Below are 13,083 nucleotides of genomic sequence, written 5' to 3'. Positions count from 1 at the left end.
GGTCACGAAGAGTCGGACATGACTTAATGGCTAAACAACAACGGCTAGTGCCAGGTTGGATGGGGGACCTGATAGCTGTTGTCCAAAAAGGCAAATTTTCTCATGCTCTCTCTGTGGCCCATCAAGCCGGACACTTCCTACCACTACATTGGATTGCTCAGGAGTAGGTTTAGATTTTGTGCTTGCATGGGACTCCAGAAAGAGTGGTGTCGAGCCCTTGGCACATCACTATGCATGAAGAAGAAATTAGTTACAGCTTACTCAGCTATAAATTCTATTGGCCTCATTATAATTCTGTGAATAAATAAAAATACATGTAGTTTTGGCTGGAAGAAACTATTAAGTGGCAAAAATAAATCAGACATCTAAACAATTGGTGTATGTTTAGCCCAGTACTGATTTCCTTAGTGGCCCAACTTTCTGCATAATTAATTTCTTGCAGTCATTTAAAAATCATCTTGATTGGCCATATATGGATCATGATAATGGAACTGCATCACTTACCAAACTAAATACATGAAATAATTTTACACATACATTTTTTAATAAAACTGTTTCTTGGGCATTCTACTGGTAATGAAGCTTTAAACTATTTTAGTTACAAATAATTCTTCATCAGACGTTGGGGTCACTATAAGTAGGTTCTGACTTGATGGCATAACAACACACTTCTTCTAAGAAGTGCAGGCAAGTCTTTATACTTTGGTTCTAATGTAATTCCACCAGTAACCACTGCTGTGCAATAACTGGGGCTAAGAGTGGCTGGTTCAAGGTCACTTGCTGGGCTTCATTGTTGAGCAGATAATTGAACCTGGTTTTGGTTCTTTTCTGCAGCAGCTTCTCTGGCTGCTACCCTGAACTGGTCCTAATGTTTAATTCTAGTTTCTTAAACTTATGGTAGTCTACCCTACAATTCAAACAAGATTTTATTGAAATGCAACTTTTTCCATTATGCTCGCCCCCACTGGGCTCCAGCAGAAGTTGTGTCATTTCCTATCTATAATGCCAATTATGCTTGGGCTGATGAGAATTGTAGTCCAGTATAGGTAGAGGGCACTAAGGTGAGGAAGGGCTGAGTACTTTTATTCTGTAAAACTCAGGTGAGTGAAATTTCTCCTAGTGGGGGATGGTTTAAATATCTTGCAGTTGATAAATATACAGTATAAGAGAAATGCAGAGTCAAACTTCACACTGAAGATGTCTCTGCAAGTCAAGTAGTGATTACTGTCAAGGCCAGAGAAACTGGATCATCCCAGTCTTTCTCTTGATAAGAGAAAATTAAATAGCTGAAATCCTGTTGTGCAGTTATGCAAACAGTTTAACTTTGTAGTTGCCATTAAGTTAATAAAACTCCATAGACTTTACTTGTTGCATGCCAAGTCACACAGTTCAGTGTGCAACAGATAATATCTAAGTTAATAATAGATAATATCTAAGAGATCTCTCTTAAGTTACAGAAGTTTGCTTCCAAAAGTTACATTGTTTGTGTAATTGCACAACAGGCTTTCACCCAATATTACTACGCAATATTACTACTCGCTTGATGACATTAATTTGTTCCAGCGAAATCGCTGTAGAGCAAAAACATCGTCAAACGAAATGTAAAAACCCATTGAAACGCATTGAAAACCGTTCAGTGTGTTCCAGTGGGCTGAATACCTGCTTGTCCAGCAAAGATCCTCCATTTGATGGCCATTTTCGATGCCTGTAAAGCAAGGAATCTATCCTAGAAAACAGCGGAGAGCCATTTTCTTCAGCCGGTGGCCATTTTGAAACCTGACGATCAGCTGCTTGCTGATCGTCGTAAAGCAAAAATCGGTTCCCGAAGCAGGGAACCAATCATCGCACAGTGAAAAAACCCAATTAAAAACATTGTTTTGTGATCGCAAAAGCGACCGCAAAAACGTCAACGTAAAGTGGATTCATCGTAGAGCGGGGTAATCGTCCATCGGGGCATGACTGTATTCCTAATTTTAGAAGCCATTGAGGATCAGCTCTGGGAGAAATTGTGTGAGGAAAAACAAGATATCAGACATATTGGTCTGCAGTAATGCCTTCACCCAGTAGTATTCAAATTTTCCACTTTAAAGGCACCCTTTCCATGCTTGACTTATATGCCAAGTAATATTTTGTACATATCCTGTGAAATCCTTGCCTGGCAGAGGATTTTCTAGGGTACATTCCCAGATCATAGAAAGTGCTGTTCAGGATCTAGGACAAGCATGACAAATCCCACCCCACACACAACCTCTTTGGCTATACACTGCATGGAAACAAGGATGATGGGCAAGCTGGCATTTAGGGATGCTTCTTCACCATTACTGAACATGTTTACTGGAAAACTGCTAATATGCTATCAAGGAATTTCAGGGTTTCTCAAATAAAACTGTTTGAAAACAATTGCTTTAACAAAAATATGAGGTTTTTCACATGATAAACATCCATAGCCATTTCCTAGTCTATTTCAAATTTTGTGCAAGGTGTGTGTGTGTGTGTGCGTGCGTGCGTGCGTGCGTGTGTGTTTCTGCTGCAGAAGGTTACTTTAATGATAGGAAAATGCTTGCCTTGAACCATGTTAGGTCTGGTTCTGTCTCATTCCTTGCTGAAGGTTTTCATTTTTCCATAGAGAGTTGATGGGGGAAGGGAGCTTGTTAATGATAGCCTAGCAGAACAGAGGTTTTTGTTTCCCACCAGCTTTAGCAGTACCATGTGGGCGACTACAGAGCACAAGGGTAGCTTAGCAGCTTTTGTTGTGTTGAAATCAAGAGGAGTCCTTAGTAACTATTCCAAGCATCTGGAGTTTTATCTGGAGGGAGGGAATTTGGTCTGCCAAGTGGTCACAAGGCACAATACTCAGTTCTCTCTTTTTCCTCACTTTTGCTTCTCTAATCCCCTTTTGCACATAGGAGTTGGAAACTTTCACAACGCAAACATCTGGCATGTTTTGAATTCCAGTGTCTCTGCAACAGAGAGAGGACAGATTGCTGTTATCTTTGTTATTTAGATCTCTCCTCCTAGCAATTTGTGTCGTGCAAAATCAGAATAACATGTGTGAATTGAAGGTTGCAAGTGCTGTAAACTCCTAAATAATACAATCCAACATCAACTCTACTTGTGGTGGTAACAGTTGCATTGAATTGTTGCCCATATCGCCCACCCATGCAAAATAGAACATCATTTCTTAAAGGCCACAATTTCATCCCAAAGGCAGACTGGTCAGAGCTGAGATTTACCAAAAACAAGAAAGAGAGAGAAATACAAAGAAAAGACCATTGTCTCTGCCACTACCATAAATAGCAATTGGTTATCTGCATTTGCCCAAGAAGCTCTGCATTGTATTGTTAGCCAGGGTGGATAATTGTTCTTGATTAATCTGTCCTCTTGGCATTTGGCTAATGCTTTTTAAATCATCTAAACTGGCAGCCATCACTACATCTGGTGTTAGCAAATCCCACTACTAAATGTTCCAGGAAAAACACTTCCTTCTTGATTTTTTGAATGAACTGCAAGTTAGTTTCATTGGAACGACCCAGATGTCTAGTCTTGTAAAAGTGGGAAGAGGATGCTCTCTACTCACTCTCACCCCACTGCTCAGAAATTTAGGAAGTTCTGTCATGCTCCCTCTTAATCATCTCCTTTCTTAAAAGGCTCAAATTCTTGGCCACCCTTATATATATGTATAAAGTTCTTTAGGTTTCTTTTGAGTCATATGACAGCCACAGACACTTTCATCTGCACAGTTTGTGACCGATCACTTTGAATGCCAGCAGACATCTGTACACCATCTCATGAAGGAGATATAATAACTCTTCTCTTTTTTTTCCTTCCTGCTCGGGATTTTAGGAAACGGGGACAAAAAAAAATACCAAACAACCTAGGAGACAAGAAAGCATGACTAGCTGGCTGCTATGAGTGGTGTGGATCAGATGAGCAGCCATGCTTTTTTTTTCTTTATAGGAAAAGTGTTCAGCTCTTTTGATTGTATTCAGAATTGCAACTTAAATCATTTACTAGAGAGCAAAGCCCATCTCTTCAGTAGAAATGCATGTGCCTACAATTTTTCTTTTATATAGAAAATCATGTATTTGGCTGAAGGAGAACTGGCATGGGATGAGGTCACCTATGCACATGGGTAATGAATATTTCATATGCATGCATAGTAGATGCCTCAGACAACTGATTGTGTCCCTTTCTTCCTTCCCACCCTATCCCCCAAAGTAATTTTGACAACTCCCTGATTCAGTTCCCCCCCTCCCAGAGCAGGATATTCTACTCTCTTGCAAATTCTTTCTTCCTTTTGTTATTCATTCTCAAAGAATTGAAATAAGCCAGAGGAGATATAAAATGCACTTGTAAATCAGGACCATTTTGTCCCTATGTCTTTTTGGCAAACAGTTTTGGTTGAACCCTACTTAGGAATCTGCATTCCTAAAGCTTATCTGAGTTTCTTCTCTGGGGAGAGAAGAATCCTCTCTGGGGATGATCCTCATCAGTCTGTTTGTTGCAGAGTTTCAGAATCTGCGCCCCACATTCAGTTGTTTAATAAAGGCAGAAACAGTTGTTTCAATAGCTTCAAAGTGTATTTACTTAGGAAATAGCTCTTCTTCCACAAGCAGAAAGGTGGAGTGTAAATAAAATAAATAAATTGTGGAAAACTGTAAAAATGTGCAATATAAAAAGACCTGAGCCAGACCCAAGGCCTTATCTAGTCAAGTACTGTATCATGTTTCCCATATTATTATTGTTGTTGTTTAGTCGTTAAGTCATGTCCGACTCTTCGTGACCCCATGGACCAGAGCACGCCAGGCCCTCCAGTCTTCCACTGCCTCCCGGAGTTGGGTCAAATTCATGTTGGTAGCTTCGATGACACCGTCCATCCATCTCATCCTCTGTCCTCCCCTTCTCCTCTTACCTTCACACTTTCCCAACATCCGGGTCTTTTCCAGGGAGTCTTCTCTTCTCATGAGATGGCCAAAGGATTGGAGCCTCAGCTTCAGGATCTGTCCTTCCAGTTAGCACTCAGGGTTGATTTCCTTTATAACGGATAGGTTTGATCTCCTTGCAGTCCAGGGGACTCCCAAGAGTCTCCTTCAGCACCACAATTCAAAAGCATTAATTCTTTGGTGGTCAGCCTTCTTTAAGGTCCAGCTCTCACTTCCATACATCACTACTGGAAAATACATAGCTTTGGCTATGCGGACCTTTGTCGGCAAGCTGATGTCTCTGCTTTATAAGATGTTGTCTAGTTTTGTCATTGCTTTCTTCCCAAGAAGCAGGCGTCTTTTAATTTCGTGGCTGCTGTCACGTCTGCAGTAATCATGGAACCCAAGAAAGTAAAATCTGTCACTGCCTCCATATCTTCCCCTTCTATTTTCCAGGAGGTGATGGGGCCAGTGACCATGATCTTAGTTGTTGTTGTTTTTATGTTGAGCTTCAGACCATTTTGCGCTCTCCTCTTTCACCCTCATTAAGAGGTTCTTTAATTCCTCCTCACTTTCTGCCATCAGAGTGGTATCATCTGCATATCGTACTCCTTTCCCAATTTTGAACCAATCAGTTGTTCCATATCCAGTTCTAACTGTTGCTTCCTGTCCCACGTATAGGTTTCTCAGGAGATAGATAAGGTAGGCACTCCCATTTATTTAAGCACTTGCCATAGTTTGCTGTGGTCCACACAGTCAAAGGCCTTTGCATAGTCAATGAAGCAGAAGTAGATATTTTTCTGGAACTCTCTGGCTTTCTCCATAATCCAGTGCAAGTTAGCAATTTGGTCTCTAGTTCCTCTGCCTCTTCGGAATCCAGCTTGTACTTCTGGGAGTTCTCGGTCCACATACTGCTGAAGCCTACCTTGGAGGATTTTGAGCATAACCTTGCTAGCGTGTGAAATGAGTGCAATTGTACGGTAGTTGGAGCATTCTTTGGCACTGTCTTTCTTTGGGATTGGGATGTAGACTGATCTTTTCCAATCATCTGGCCACTGTTGGGTTTTCCAAACCTGCTGGCATATTGAATGTAGCACCTTAACAGCATCATCTTTCAAGATTTTATATAGTTCAACTGGAATGCCATCACCTCCACTGGCCTTGTTGTTAGTCAGGCTTTCTAAGGCCCACTTGACTTCACTCTCCAGGATGTCTGGCTCATGGTCAGCAACTACATTGTCTGGGTTGTCCGGGATATCCAAATCTTTCTGATATAATTCCTCTGTGTATTCTTGCCACCTCTTCTTGATGTCTTCTGCTTCGGTTAGGTCCCTCCCATTTTTGTCCTTTATCATGTCCATCTTTGCGCAAAATGTTCCTTTAATATCTCCAATTTTCCTGAACAGATCTCTGGTTTTTCCTTTTCTGTTATTTTTCTCTATTTCTTTGCACTGTTCATTTAAGAAGGGCCTCTTGTCTCTCCTTGCTATTCTTTGAAAATCTGCATTCAATTTTCTGTAACTTTCCCTATCTCCCTTGCATTTTGTTTCCCTTCTCTTCTCTGCTATTTGTAAGGCCTCTTTGGACAACCACTTTGCTTTCTTGCATTTCCTTCCCTTTGAAATGGTTTTTGTTGCTGACTGTATAGAGCTTCTCCATCTTTGGCTGCAGAGAACATCATCAATCTGATTTCAGTATTGCCCATCTGGTAATGTCTATGTGTAGAGTTGCCTCTTGTGTTGTTGGAAAAGAGTGTTTGCAATGACCAGCTTGCTCTCTTGATAAAACTCTATTAGCCTTTGCTCTGTTCCGTTTTGAACTCCAAGGCCAAACTTATCTGTTGTTCCTTTTATCTCTTGACTCCCTACATTATCATTCCAGTCCCCTATAATGACAAGAACATCTTTCTTTGGTGTCAGTTCTAAAAGGTATTGTACATCTTCATAGAATTGGTCAATTTCAGCTTCTTCAGCATCAGTGGTTGGTGCATAAACATTGATTACTCTGATGTTGAGAGATCTGCCTTGGATTCGTATTGAAATCATTCTATCATTTTTGATATTGTATTCCAGTACAGCTTTCCCCACTCTTTTGTTGACTATGAGGGCTACTCCATTTCTTCTACGTGATTCTTGCTCACCATAGTAGGTATGATAATCATCTGAATTGAATTCGACCATTCCCATCCATTTTAGTTCACTGATGCCCAGAATGTCAATGTTTATTCTTGCCATCTCCTGTTTGACCACCTCCAGTTTCCCAAGGTTCATAGATCTTACATTCCAAGTTCCTATGTAGTATTTTTCTTTGCAGCATCAGATTTTCCTTTCACTTCCAGGCACATCCACAGCTGAGCGTCCCTTCGGCTTTGGCACAACCACTTCATTAGCTCTGGAGCTACTTGTACTTGTCCTTCGTGCTTCCTCAGTAGCATGTTGGATGCCTTCCGACCTGAGGGCCCATCTTCCAGCATCATATCTTTTAGCCTTTTGTTTCTGTTCATGGGGTTTTCTTGGCAAAGATACTGGAGTGGCTTGCCAGTTCCTGCTCCAGGTGGATTGCGTTTAGTCAGAACTCTCCATTATGACCTGTCCATCTTGGGTGTCCCTGCACGCCATAGCCCATAGCTTCTCTAAATTACTCAAGCCCCTTCACCATGACAAGGCAGCAGTCCGTGAAGGGGTTTCCCATATTGGCTGACCACAAACAAGATATGAGGACGATAGCCCTTTTCTACAGTTCTTTTATTTATGAAGTGTTGGAAATCACAGACCTTAGCAATAGGGCTTTTACATTTGTCTCGTTTGCTGGATCAGGAACAATGAGCATATATATAATGTGCAGTTAACAGCAGATATCTATCCTATATACATTGCTTTCACTGGGATACACATGTGGATTCACTTCTCCATCCCCATTCTGGCACAACTAGTTATGTCCAAAACTTTTTTTAAGTAACTAAAACTAGAGCACTACCATATAAAGGTAGAGAAGAATTCTGTTTATTTCCCAGTTAATATGAATGAAATCTACTTAAAACTAAGCACTGTTAACTAAAATGAACTTTAATGCTCCCATTTGAAAAACGAACTGTTGATTTCAATTTCTCATTAAAATCAAAACCAATACATCCTCAACATTTGCAAAATTATTTCCGCAGAAAAAGCAGGATTGTGCGGATCCAGTGTTTGCCTATAGGGGACCCTGTGTGGAGCCCCTACCCCAGTTAGTATTGGAAATTCCCGTTGAGAAGGCAGCAAACATGCCTGTACTTCTGTCCTATGAATACCATGTCAGGACCTCAATAAAATGTCTGAACTGAGTCCACGTTTCTGCTAACATTTGGCACTGCTTAAATTTACTATTGATTTCTTAGTAAACAAAACACGTGCTCCTTGCATTAAAGCTGTGTAAAAGAAGAGTGGGCTTACTGTTGCAACATAATTGCAGAACGGGTAGATTCAGCTCAAATGTTTTTTTTTTAATCCGGGGACGCTCACCCCGAAATCTGCTAGCCTTGGAAGTGCCACAATACTTTGGTTCTGTTTTGTTTTCGTTTGACAGACTTTCTTTTAATTAATGAAGCATGCTCCCTGGGTGGGTGGGGGGTCGAGGAAGTTCGGAGGGCGGGAACAGCTTGACAAGTCCATATTGTTATCTCCTGTTCGCCTGGAATGAATTAGGGTCACCAGAGGCGCCTCCGCCCTCAGTGGCGGCTTTCGAGGGCGCACTGCTCGGAACTCCAGTCAGGGGCTCTCGCGCCTTAGCGGGCAGGAAGTCGAGTCCCTGTGGGAGAAAAGGGGGGAACTTAAGCGCCGCTCTCTTTTCAGCAGTCTTGAAGGGAGAAGGCTTCAATTCAGCACTCCTGGCAGCACCGTCTCCCCCACCACCACCTTTTTCCCCCCTGCTGAGAGAGTTTTACGGGACGGCGGTTGGGGGAAAGCGGAATCTGCCCAGCTCGACGCCCAGGCACAGGCGAACGAACAAAGAGACCCAACTTCTTGGAAAGGACCTGTTTTTGTTCCTTGAGGGTGGGTGGGGACAAAGTGGCGGGGAATTCTCCACACCCACAGCGCCCAGCCTGGCGAGCTGGCGGCTGAAGCCGTTTCTTGCTGCAAACACGTATTATTCGCACACGCTGAGCGCTGAAGCCTTGGGGCTGGAGGGGAGACCCGACCAGGCGCGGGAACCGAGTTAGTCCGATAAGGAACAGAAAGGAAAAGGAGCCAGGCAGCCGACTCCGGGAGTTTAAGGGAGGACAAGAGGCGCCTGGCGTGAACCCTGCCTCTTTCAAACGACTTCTTTTTGCCCTCTCAGATCTTCCAATGGAGGCAGCTAGAGAACCTGTACTTCAGAGAGAAGAAGTTTTCCGTGGAAGTGCATGACCCACGCCGGTAAGACTGCATACAGTAACATTGAGTGGCTTTTAAAAGAATTTGCTTTGAGGAAAAGTCGTACCTGTTGCGCCTATGTGTGTAAAAGGGAGAGAAGCTATGCGATTTTTCATTTTCAGCGGGGTGGATGCTGGGCAGAGCAACGTCCTACTCTCCACTGTAAGTAAATAAGATACAGTATTTAGTAAAATTCCCATCTATGTTTTCACAGAGAGAGAGAGAGAGATTTGGTGAATGCTTTACATTAAGGGCCCTCTATTTTTGAAAATGGGTTAACAGCAAGAGCCCTGTTCTAGTGTGCTTGGAAGTATGTCCAGTTATTAGAACTGCATTGGTTAGAAATGAGCATGCAAGATGTGTGTAGGATCACAGGCTTGATGAAGAAGATAAGCATCGGTAGGTTTAAAGCATTCTCCTCAAACGTTATGAAAGGGGATATTGGCGATCCCTGAGCTTTTAGGCAAGTTCCCCAGCTTCTTTTTCGCTTACTTGTATAAATCCTGAGTGAACTATTTTATGTTTACTCAGTTCTATTTATTGCTTACAGAATAATTCTGTAGATATGCATGCTTGACTCTTTTGCTGTAAGCCATATTCTGTTTCCCTCCCTTCTGTTTTGCTGCTTAATATATTGTAACATGCTACAGTTCTTTTATATTTGGTACTGGTTTGTTTTCTTCGCCCTTTTCAGTGCACCCTTGGTTTTGGCGGCTGTACAAGGCACACATAATAGTATGGTATAATAAAACTATAAATGAAAGTCCTGTAATTACTAGCTTGGTCATATAGCTTATGGCAAATTGTTACAATGTATGTCACTAGTTCAACATGCTGCTATAATATCCTTACAAATGCTTTTTTCAGTTTGGTTTATTTCTACATATGCTGTGTCTGGAAACTAGGAAGTTGAAAATCAGGCTTTGTGTATGCTGATGTTCATAGTTCACAGTTCAGCTGGAGTGCACTGAGTTAATTCTGTGTCTTGATTGAGTATTGTTGCCGCCTCCCCCATGATTCTGCTAATCAGCAGAAATTACATGGGAGCAATGCTGGTCTGGCATAAGGAGGGATTTTGTTTGTTTGTTGCTTTTTGCTGTGTACAGTTCCTGTCACTCTACAGGCTTTTTCATGGTTACCCTGTACTGCTGAGGTTTCTACTTATACAGGCTTTCAGTGTTTTCACAGTAGCTGCCAGCTTTGAAATGTGAAAAGCAATAGCTGCAGATTAGGTGTAGGTGAATTATATTCTCCACATTGTGACTAGGATTCTGCTTCTCCAGAATATTACTTTTGGCCATAATCCACTGGGAAGTTTTCCATACAAATTTCATTGAATGAATATGTACAGGAAAAGAACATAGCAGTTTCAGTTGTGATTAGACTTAAAAATAAGTAATATTGTCCCCAACCAAACTGTGTATCTCATTGGGACTAGAAATTACTGAATATACTTATTTTGCAACATAAATTTCCAGATAGGGACCTTTGAGAAGTGAACTATATACATTATGAATGCCTGTTTCCATATGCATTATCAAAGCTTTCTCTTCTGTTGGACTAATTTTTGGATTGAAGCATGTAATTTCTCAAATTATAAAAAGGGAAAGGGAAAAGGTGTAGAAAACAATACTAATGCATTATTATGTATGGTATACATTTAGACAGCCAAACAAAATATTTCTTTCTCCTTACAGAGAAATTTGTGTAGCTTAAAAGTTTACATTGTATTAGATGGGCAGAAATATCAGAATGGAGTGTGTAAGCCTGGGAGTAGTGTGAGATATGGCATTGGGTTCAGAATTCAATTTCAAATCAATATAAAAAAATTTGAAGTTATGTGGGTAGTGTTTGGTAAAATTTCAAAAGCCACAGATGTCTGAATTAAGATTTTAAGATTTAAGGTTAGGATTGCTATATTCACCCCTTTTTTTATTGGAGGAACAGAATATATTATGCAAAATGTAGGCTAATCAGCAAAATCTGGTGTATCATATTTTCTTGGCAGAAATTTTGCCTGTCTTGGCATAACATGTTTGTTATGCCAAGACATAACCCAGCACCATCATAAATGTTGCTTCTGTGTTGACTGTGTGTAGAATTTTTGAAAACAGCCATATTGCTGGTGTGTTTCTTAAGTGGAATGCTTTAAAAAATACTAGTAGCAGTACAGCATAGTATGTTTTGTGCTAATCCCATACTCTGGAGTTTTTACAGGAATTTAAGACATATAAATAGGTAAACATTTGTATCTGGGCACAGAAACATTGTCTGTGCCTGGGATAAGAATTTAAGGTATGCCTGCCCCTAAGTGTTAGGCTCTAGGGACATTTGGCAGTTGACCACATTACTGCATGTAGCATAGGGGAGGACTATGAATCATGCCCTGTGGCTTGCAGTTCTATTCACATAAATTCCCAGGTCTTGTTTCTTCACTTTGATGCAAACAAGATGGTTATTTATAGTTCTTATTTTCATTGGGCTAGTTTTCCCTGCATCTGGAAGCATGTCAGTGAATACATGCAGTGTTCTGAAGTGTGAACAAATTTAAAAGAACATAGCTCAGATATCAGATTGAGTTTATATTCTTCTTTATGAAGGAAGTGCTTAGATCGGCTTTTCCTAACTAGTATCCTCCAGGTGTGTTAGACTGCAACTCCCATCATCCCCATCAACACATGTGTGCACCGACAGTGTTTATGGCAGTTGTACTCCAGCACATCTGAAGGACACTGGTTAGGAAAGGCCTGCCCTAGATAGTTACATTTTATTGTTAGTTGGAAACCTATGTTATAGAATACTATTATATCAGCCTACAGAAAACTCTGTAATTTCTGTTGTGCTTTAACAATCCACTCCATCATATGAAATTTTGTTTTCTGTATTGCTTTTCAAGGATACAAAGCCGTGCTTCCTTGGATGTGAACCGCGTAGTACAGAAATATTTTTTATTGTTTAGTCATTTAGTCATGTCTGACTCTTCGTGACCCCATGGACCAGAGCACGCCACGCCCTCCTGTCTTGCACTGCCTCCCGGAGTTGGGTCAAATTCATGTTGGTAGCTTCAATGACACTGTCCAACCATCTCGTCCTCTGTCTTCCCCTTCTCCTCTTTCCTTCACTCTTTCCCAACATCAGGGTCTTTTCCAGGGAGTCTTCTCTTCTGATGAGATGGCCAAAGTATTGGAGTCTCAGCTTCAGGATCAACCTTTCCAGGGTTGATTTCCTTCAGAATGGATAGTTTTGATCTCCTTGCAGTCCAGGGGACTCTCAAGAGTTTCCTCCAGCACCACCATTCAAAAGCATCAATTCTTTGGCGGCCAGCTTTCGTTAATCTAATAACAGTTTGTTTAAAAGTTAGTCGTGTTCTGACAGTCAACTAGGAAACCTGGATCCAGAAGGAATATATTTAGGATTCTAGGCTTCTGACCCAAGTGGGATGGTGTTTTAGGATGAATTGCTTAAAGAAGTGGGGGTAGAAGAAAGGCAGTAGCAGCTATATAATACTTCCTGAGCACCTTGCTTTTGGATTAGTTACTTGCTACTTTTCATCAGTGTATATACAAACAGGGACATGTACAGAACTTGCAGTTTTGTACCCACTGGGGCAGGAGGCACATTTTGCATTGAAGCATGGGTGGGAACTAGAGATGGGGGTATTTGTATATGAATACGAATACGCCCCACAGGTGGAGATAATGAGGATCCAGCCCTCTGGGGCCAGAGCATCCACACACTGTTCTGCTGCTGCTCCGGGCTCCCTTCCTATC

General features: G+C 41.4%; 1 protein-coding gene across 8 annotated transcripts in view; it reads left to right on the top strand.

Annotated features, from left to right (window-relative positions):
* Positions 1-13,083, top strand: part of FRMD4A (FERM domain containing 4A) — a 605,541-nt gene that overhangs the window by 531,929 nt on the left and 60,529 nt on the right. For all 8 annotated transcript variants that reach the window (XM_073000747.2, XM_073000748.2, XM_073000749.2 and 5 more), the window contains one exon: positions 9,240-9,316. In XM_073000747.2, coding sequence (XP_072856848.1) covers positions 9,240-9,316 — 77 coding nt within the window. The remainder of the gene's footprint in view (positions 1-9,239; positions 9,317-13,083) is intronic.

Source organism: Pogona vitticeps, chromosome 5 (genome assembly GCF_051106095.1).
Source record: "Pogona vitticeps strain Pit_001003342236 chromosome 5, PviZW2.1, whole genome shotgun sequence".
Classification (NCBI taxonomy): Eukaryota; Metazoa; Chordata; class Lepidosauria; order Squamata; family Agamidae; genus Pogona; species Pogona vitticeps.
Note: the sequence above shows the minus strand (reverse complement) of the source record. Positions and strands in the feature narration are given on the sequence as shown.